At 39.8% G+C, this 9,694-nt stretch overlaps 1 protein-coding gene across 1 annotated transcript in view; it reads right to left on the minus strand.

The window, feature by feature from the left end:
• The window catches only part of ADAMTSL1 (ADAMTS-like 1), a 175,773-nt gene that overhangs the window by 59,256 nt on the left and 106,823 nt on the right, over nt 1-9,694 (minus strand). The window contains exon 7 of the mRNA XM_009071781.1: nt 5,017-5,091. Coding sequence (XP_009070029.1) covers nt 5,017-5,091 — 75 coding nt within the window. The remainder of the gene's footprint in view (nt 1-5,016; nt 5,092-9,694) is intronic.

Here is a 9,694-nt window from a genome sequence, read left to right on the forward strand (position 1 = left end):
ACAGAGAGAATCAATACACAGAAAAACAACCCACATTTCCATGCAACTCAAAAGCCAAGTGATGTCAGCAATCAGTCTCCAGAGAAGCCTGAACTGTGCCAAACTCATCTGACACTCACCTCAATACCTTTACTCCTCTACCCACTGCACAGGTCATTAACTTGACTTTGAGTATTTCCCATGTGAAGGAAAAGCAGGGCCAGGAGGTGGGCAGCTGGAGCACTGCCAGAGGGAGGGATGGCCCTTTCCCAGAACAGGTGGTGATGAAAACCCTTTCTGAGCAGTTCTGCACTCCTTGGAAACAGATTAAACCAACAGCCCACAGTCGCCAGAAGACAGATGAAGCATTTTAGAATTAAATCACTTCCAGCAAACTGACTGAACTGTAAGTGGACAAAGCTAAAGGAAGATATTCATAATGAAGGTAGAATTTTGGGGTCTGCCTAACAGTGTAGAGGCACAGCAAGACTCGACTCGAAATACACTGGTCTGGTTACAATCTAGCAGAGCAGTGCCTGGGAAAGGCATGAGTCTCAGATGAGCTCAAGGCAAGCTAAAAGGAACCTTTGGAAGAGCTATGAATACCTTATTTCTCCCACCACTTTGCCTTTTTTGGTACTTTAAACAGAGTTACCTAAGTCAGGCTAGATAATTTAGCTTAAGAGCGTATGGTTTTACCTGCACTGAAAATATACTTTGAATGCTGCAGTTCATCATTACAGTTTTCTTCCTTCATACTTTTTAAATAAACATGCATTCTGGAGCACCCCCAACAGAGACAGTAAAGATATTATAGGACAAATTAAATTCCTTGAAAACGTACCAACATTATCCCAAGCTTCTAGGCATTAGGTTCCGCTATGCTCATAGCTATAACAAAGATCACATACATGGCTGGAAGGAAGTTTCAGGAAGGATATGCTTCTAGGAAATGACTTTATGCTGATCATGGGGTATGAATCTAGTGGTGAATCAAATGTACTTTGTCAAAGAGAAAAAATAAATCTCTTGGAATCAATGTGCCCCACTGTCCTACACTTTTCCATTAGGAACTATTAGGTATAAACAAATCACAGAAAAAGCAGTAAGTATATAGATGATTACTGCGTATTTCTTTTTGCCATTTTTACGGAGGTTTTCTCTCCTGATTGCATTACAAAATAACCTTTTAAAATAGCAGGAACTCTGCATTCTTGGGTTAAGCTTCTGCAAGCCTTGACCCCAAACACACACTCTTAACATAAGTAATAATGCATGGTGCTTGGTATTCACTCATTTTGTTGAATAAGAGTAAAATCAGCAAATCCCAAGTACTTCCAGCTCCACATGAAGTCACTAGGATCCTCAGGAGTAAAGGACCCCTTTGAAACTTGCATTTAAGATTACAAGGCAAGACATCCAGCTGTTGCAAGAAGAGGTTAAAGATATCAATTTGGTGACCTGAACTGCATTTCTTTACAGTCTTTATGCCTATTTTCTTAATTAAAAAAATGTATATTTTTCTAAGCAGAAACCAAGAATATTATTGAGTAACCAACACCACGATAGCTCACTGAGAGCTGGCACATGTTTATGTTAGAGCTACACTAGATTTGGATCCAAAACATGTGTTTATTTGCAAGGTCCAGCTATAGAGTATCAGCCTGTATCTCAGGAGGTCACACCAGTGAAGCTTAGAACAGCTGCTCAGACTTTCCCAGAAGCATCTCACACAGGGAGATAAAGAGCTATTCCACACACCAGATAACCTCTGATGCAATACATCAGTAGTATCTAGTACTTGTCATCACAGGCTTCTAAACCAGAGTGAAACCAAGCACCTTGTGTATTTAACACATATATAACATAATGATTCTTATTAGCAAGAATTCCTCCCCAAAAGACTACTTTATTGATTTCAGAGCTATGACTGAGAACAAAGGTTTCATCAAATGGTTTGTAGAAGAGGTTTAGAAAAGAATTCACCAAACATTTATTTGTTCTGCAGGGTCCTGTTATCCTAGAGAGTTGGGAAGTTTGACTTCAGGAGTAAGCTTCCCCATCCTAAGTTAGAGAAATGTTCCCTTGAGTGGGCTTTAGGACTCCAGATCTGCTGAGTCATATGGACAGGGAATTCTCTTGAGCACTCACCTATTTCTGTGCCCACCAGGACAATCATTAGTGCTCAAGACCTATAAATGTCTTTGTGTTATTTCCCTTACCTTGACAAAAAGAATGTTTCCCTATGAAAATGCCTTGCCCAGCTGTAGATGCAAGTCCTGCTACTAAAGCCTCTCATACTCCTAGTGGCAGGCAGGAATAGGGCAGCATGGCACGGGGAACCCACCACAGGTACCTCACTTTGTAGAGGGACACATGGAAGAATTCCCAGGGAAATAGCTCCTGTTCCCAGTGCAAGAAGGAGCAAGTCATGTTGCTACCCAAAAACTGTTTCTTTTCCATTTGATGCATTTGTAGATAGCACAACAGAGAGGCCCAAAATAACATGTGTTCTTTTCAAAATGCAAGCAACACTGTCTTCCTCTCAGCATCTGTCAAAGACAGAGCAGTGCACAGTTGCACAGCTAAATGCTGTCACCTAATGCAAATCACTGTGAATGGAGAATAAAATTGACAAAAAGAGAAAAGGTTTTGGTTCCTTTTAGTGACGTTTAACCTCCCTAAGTTCATGAACTCAGTTATCTACCATTAGCCACTTGTAAAAATATTAGCTTCTGGTTTTCCTGTTTCTCCTGCTAAAAGGATTAATGGAACGTTCAGGCTTTCTTTTATTCTAATGCTCTTAAAACAACTGCTAGAAAAGTCATAATGCAGTCCAAATCAAAAACAAAACCAGCACAATGAAACATTTGATTCAGACCCATTTTTGCACTAATTACTCAGTTATTTTCCACCCAATCTTTCACAAAACCCAAGGAGACAGAAGTACAGGAGGGACCTATTTGCAAAAAAATCCCAAAGTAGAATCTTTGCTCTCTGGTGAATCTGTTGCCTGTCTTAAAGTGTCCATACACAAGAAGTACTTATTCTAAGTAGCTACAGAGAAATGCAGTTCTTATTCAAACACTAACTGCTGATTGTAAACCAGTGCTCAGAGCATTTATTTATTTCAAGTCTGTTATGCACTGCATCTCCAACCACATTTCCATTTTTGATTAGTCCAACAGCTGTGTTTCCCTGGAACAAGAGCAGATCATAAAACCAGGATGAAGCACTACAGAACACAAGATAAAGGGAAAAGTGCCAGACACTCCATAGTGCTCTTCAACTGTTTGCTATTGCTGCTGATTTTACTTGAGGAGCAACCATATACTGGCAACAGGAGGCAGTGTAAAACTCTAACAATACGTAGTCCCTGCTTCATCTGTTAAATTCAACTCCTTGCAAGCTAGGGAGAACATATCTGACAAATGGAACTGGTCATTATAGGTGATTACTTTTAAAATTCTGCCTTTAATTATACCAGCATATCCACACAGAAGTCAGTGAAGTTGCAGACCAAAGATAATATGATATCTTCTGTTAAGTGACAAACACCCACAAACATACCTACAGTGGAAAGGTGGAGAAGAATATTGTCCCACACCCCTAGAGCATCAGGTCTTGAAGACCTGGCTATGAAGCCAGAAGCAATGGCCATCTCTCTCCCCACAACAGCTCTCACTTGTTTTTCACCTCTGCCATTTTAATTTTAGGTAAAAAATGTCTAAATCCTCACAGATTTGCAAACAGATGTGCTGGAGGAAGTGGTTAAAGGAACATTTCACAATTCTCATCCAGCTAGAGAGCTAACTAACAAAGGTAATGCCAAGCCACAGCTTCTTTACGGAACCACCCTGGGTAGGAAGCCAGGAGCACTCTGTACTTAGTTACTGAGTTGCTGCTGCATTCCTCAGGAGCTTTCCAGAAATCCCCCAGGAGCCACTGAACCTAGTACTTTTTCCTCATTACAAAGCTGAAACAACAACTTCCTTCTGCAGAACTACTTAGCAAAGACCAAGAGTCCTGACCTGAACTGGTCAGGATCACTCCTTCATACATCCCCTGCAACAGTTTTACAGGAATATTATTTATTTCAATATAGGTTCAGCTTTGTATGTTGCTGATATCAGTGGTATATCTAGAAGTTACTGTCTTACTGCTCTAAAGTGGGAGGTTTATTCATTTTATTCTTTGCAAGAAAGGGACGATATATTAGTGAAAATAAACAAATAGATGAGCATTTTCAAATAATATGCATTTCTGAGTTCTATTTAAATATCTCAGAGCACAGTTCTTTTTATTTCTAGAATTCAGACTAAGTCTGTCACTATTACTAATAAAATATTGTTCAAAATGTTCAATGAATGGTTTATTTCATTGCTTCATATGCAGCACCACTTATCATTGAAACAATTAGTTCTTTATGAAAACTAGGCCTATGGGTAAAGAAATTGCCATAAATACTGTCATCAGACTTAGGGAAAATAGTAGGAAACAAATGTCGAACAGAACAGCAAACTGTTTTGTATAGGTGGTATATAACAACCAAAAGAATGACAAGGAAATAGGACTTGTGGAGTTGTTTACCTTACTTCACTGTGCTTGGATTATCTGTCCTTGAACACTGCTCACTGACCAAGTGTAACTTCAACTGGACTATTGACACTATCTCAGATGCTTCAAAAGAAATCTGGTACTGAGTTATAGAAGTGTTATCAATTCCACACATTATCTCTTGGAAGTAATTTTTCACATGTTGTTTAAGAGTGTACTGCATTTGAGACATCCTAAATAAGAATTATTTGGTTTAAATAAATTTTGAAACCGCAAGTATGTATACTAGTTCTATTTACTGAGTGGACTTTCCAGTGTTGTTTAGGACTATCTCCAGGCTGGACATTAAAGATGGGAAGAGGAATCAGGGTATCGGGGTCATGATCTTACCCATATTCCCACAGTTTGGATGAGTTCAGACACAAGGTTCTGTTTTTATTTTCTGTCTATGTGTAAATACATAAAACAGCTCAGTCATACCTAGGTGTGCTGGTCCTTTCAGGGTAATTCTCACACTGCGACTCCCATGTGGTACAGCAATCACAGTCTCTTCCCCTAGAAAAGTTAAACAACTGGTTTAGAAGTAATCTTTTATCAGGGAATTTGTACATCACATAACTAGACTGAAAACTGTCAAACATGTCCAAGAAAATATTTACCAGGTTTCACAATTTTTCTATTAAAAATAATGCTATCTTATTAAGTTCAATATACTAAGTCCGCTATGCTATGCAACTCTTAAGATCTATGAATGGACCTGTAAATCTCTCTTGCTATTGGAAAATGATTTGCTATTAACAATAACAATTGAAATGTCAGTAGTGCATTAGGAACATATTCACACTCTGCTGTCCTAGTTTTATGTCCTAATCACTGAATTGACATAAGGAATCTGCTAAGCAGTGCTTCCCCCTTACAGAAATCTGCAGCTGTTCAGTCTCATTTTGCCCACACCTCATTTCCTGCTGCAGGTCACAACTTTAATAAGTGGCAGGACTTACAGGAAATAAATCAACTACTTAACACTAACACTTAACCAATTACAGACCAGTTAAGAGCAAATATATAATAGCTATAAGGTATATGTTATAACAGAGCGTCTGCATCTAACTTACCATATAAGATCATTCCTTCCAGTAAGAGCCTCAATTTAAAATTAACTATAAACCAAACCAGCCCTGAACAGGACATGTCAATACAAAACAGCTTTTGGCTGCCCGAAAGGCCTCTTCATATATAAATGTACGACACACTTACTTCAGTGCAATTTACAGAGGCAGAAAGTTATTACTTTCCATTTCAAATGTAGGAAATTTGTGATTTGCCCAAGCAAACTGAGTTAACAGTCAAATCAATAGACTAGAGTTCCTCACGCCAACAATAGCAGTGCTCTGAGAAAAGGGTATGCACAGGGATATCCACAAAAGGGAGAGAAGTGTCCAAGGTGCCAAGTATCAATGTGCTGCCAGCCATTTCCATCGTGACCCAACTGCACATCTTCTGCAAGGCAGACCCTGCAAACATGTGCCCATTGCAGGTACACCCCACAGAAGATGCTCAGCTCAGTGATGGCACTAACACATATCCAGGAGATGGTGCAGAGCAAGTTCATTTTTGCAAATCCAAAAAGCAATATGAGTTGAAGGGCAGTGATGCAGTGGCTCCAGAATTACTCATACAATATTTAGAGGAAGCATAGTTGAGTTTAGCTTTAACTCAAAAATAGTTGAAGAATGTTTCTTTCCACTTTAAACCAGACCCCTTTATAGTAGATGCTAAATTATCAGCTTCTGGTTTACATCCCTTTAGCATAAGTATGAAATCCTGCCAAATGTTCAGGATACTTCAAGCAAATACTGCAATTATTTTTTCTGAAATAAACACCTTCTTATGTTACAGTTTTTATATCACCAATTTCTAGGAAGGACATTTAAATATAACAATTTATTTTGGATGCAATAAAATAGGAGCTTTATTAATTTCATACTTGGGTATTCCACCAGAGTGAAAAAATACTAGAGTAAGAACAATAACACAGCGAAGGAGTCCTGGAAAAAAGATTAACTACTGAACCACTTAATATCTTTTTGCATCTTGGTTTTTCATCAGACGAATTTCTAAAGATAGCCAGAAGGTAGTAGGTGTGTATATCTTTAAAGTAAGGAAATAACTACTGACTTTACATGTGCTCTACAGTATTTGAGAGAAAGCAGGTTTGAGGGGCCCATCTGTCCCTACTTGGGCAGGAATTGTATCCCATCTTGACAACCAAGGAGCAGCCACAGCACAAAACCTCGAGTAAGAGTCTGATTATGATGGAATACATGCAACTGCTGTTCTGAAGTGGAACCAAGGGCACTCCACACTGCACAGACATGGCCCAGATTTGCAGATGTGCAGACATGTGTAGGACTACTACTCTTGAGAACAACCAGGGTCGTCCTGCTGTGCTTCCTGCACCTCCTTACAGCAAACTTCACTCGCCTCGGCAGACCCTGTTGATCCCTTTTCAGGATGCTTCAAATTCCTTTAGCAGTACTACAGACATTCCACCCTCACCAAAGCACTCTCTGATATGGTCCAGAAGTCTCATGGGGGTGCTAAATTTGGTGTTTCTCTGCAGCAGAGACAATATTACCAGTATTTTATTTGCATTAGAGGAGATGACTAAGTTCACCACCACAGCAACATTCAACCTCTGCAGACCCACAGACCTGTCAAAGAAGTCTAACAGCAGGAGATTCTCGTAACCTGACTGAGATAATTATGATCCAGGGCAGTCTTTCCATGAGATGAAGTAAATTATAGGAAAAACTAAATGTGAGATTTTTGGAATTCTGCACAGAGATGAGGATTTGGAAGAACATGGGACAGAACTGATCCTAAGGGACTCCTCCTCCTCCTGAGGACAGCTTTAACTTCCTATGAAACAGTAGTTATGCTTATCCAGGTCTAGCTCCAAAATTGTATGTTCCAATGGTACCTGGTTTTCAGTCGAAGCATGTAATTCATATTCTTAAAGAAACACAAGACTGCAGCAAACCCATTTAAAAATGCTTATGCTGTACATTTCCCATTAAATCAGTAGGACCCACACTGTAAAAAGCAGCAAACTCTTACAAAAATATAAGGGGAAATTGCTGCCCTGAAATTTATACTGTTTGCTCATCTTTTTCTCCCCTTATACTATGTCTGTCTCCTTGAAAGTTCACCTTTGTCTAAGGCTGAAAACAAATAAACCCCAAATCATCTGGAACATGCAGAAACACTAGACTCTAAAATCTAAACTCAGATTAAGGCTCACCTTAAAAACGGAGAAACAGGTGAGATATTGTGTCTCTATTCTAACACTGCTCCCACAGTAGGGATTCCCGACAGCATGTGAGTCATCTTTTTCCAGCACCTGCTTGAAATGGGCTTTCTGCTTCTACCCAGGGACTCTCTCAGCAAATGTGTGTGCACAGACTACACACAGCACTTGCTGATTAAGCTCCTGGATTGCTTTTACTTTAGATGGCAAGGTTTGATCCTGTTTCTATGGTGTTAATGTGGATTTAGATTTTGGATCTCAATGAGAGCAAGATCAGACTCCCTGCTATGGTAAGACTGGGAGCTAATCCCCAGGATCAAAATAAAGGAGGCACATTCCTAGACTCAATCCAATTCAGCAGGTTTTATTTATTTTTCCATGTGGGCCATGGTGGACCCATTTACTGTTTCACATATGGGCCAGTTGGGATTTTTCCCCTCTCTCCTCTTGCAGCAGGCCAGAGAGTTTATTTCAGGTCTATAAAAACCATTTCTTTCCATGTATTTCCTCAGCACTTATCTGCTAGTTCTCTGGTTCTGATTGAAGACCTCTGTGCTCTCAAAATACATAGAATGATAGTCGGGGAACAACTACCAGCACTCAGGAACTAAAAAGCCCAAAATGTTTGGAATCATATTGCAGAGGCTTCCAGCACCCACTGTAACATCAGGCAGAATTTCAGAACACATTGCTGCTGGGGTATGTGCTGACCTGCCTAATGATAAGAATCTGTGCAAAGTCAAATACATGTTCTTTAAGAGACACCTGACCTAGATGTGCTACTGAAAGTAGCAGTAATATATCTTAACCCTAAAAGTCACATTGCAAAATGTGTATGGGCACATCCTTTCTGTCTTCTGTGTCCTTTCCTCTTCAGTCTCATATTCTCCCACTTCTCAGTACCTCAATCCCTCTGTGCACTGGCCTTATGACTCAAGGCTACCTCTTCACCTGAGAGTGCCACTTCTTTGCATTGCTGAGCAAGCATTTCTCAGGTGTGATAACCTGCTTATTGCCCCCACTCAGTCACATACTTATTTCATCTGGAAACCTCTTCTAAAATTTGTATGGGCTGGAGAAACTGCACAAAGACACACAGTAAGCAGCTCATCAAGAGAAAGGGTCTCAAGGAAATGCAGTGCAAAATAAGTAATGAAATGGCCAGTATTCTTATACATAAATTTCTCCAAGTAAGACAAGTAAAGACCAGGAAAGTAAAGAAGGAGGCTTCATACTTGGAACAGCCTGAAGTTAACCAAACTAAAGGGACATGTAGACTGAAATAGTTGGTGCTGAAGTCTCAGCATCCACACTATACACACTGCAGGTGCTTCACTGGGACTAAGTCTAGTCTGGTCCCATGGACTGTATGTTCAGAAGCTTTTGGAGAACATCAGGTGTTTTTCTAGGACACATCTTCTGGTTGACCTTCACCAAAAAAAAATCAATTTATGCTATCCAAGACCATTCCACAAGGTGAACTGATGAGCAGTATTTTAAGACCATGATGAAATTTGCTTTAGAAAATATACTCCTTATCCAAAAGGAGATGCTAATGTATTGGCATTCGATCCCTACACACACAGTTTTCCTGCCAAGCCAGTCCCAATTCCCTCTCCTGGCTCTACATATAGTTGATTTTTCTCCTTCCTCTCCAAGTGTTTTTTACTCTATCTCCCACCCCAGATTCCTTATCTAATCTCAGTCTTCCTCTCTTCCTCTTTTCCCTTGACTCAATGTATCTGTACACTCAGTCCTACAACCTCCACCCACCTTCTCATATCTGTCTTTCCTTCACTGTATGAACTCATGTCCAATTTTTTTGTCCAGCTAGTCTCTTCTTGTCTT

This window comes from Acanthisitta chloris, unplaced genomic scaffold (genome assembly GCF_000695815.1).
Source record: "Acanthisitta chloris isolate BGI_N310 unplaced genomic scaffold, ASM69581v1 scaffold9873, whole genome shotgun sequence".
NCBI classification, from domain to species: domain Eukaryota; kingdom Metazoa; phylum Chordata; class Aves; order Passeriformes; family Acanthisittidae; genus Acanthisitta; species Acanthisitta chloris.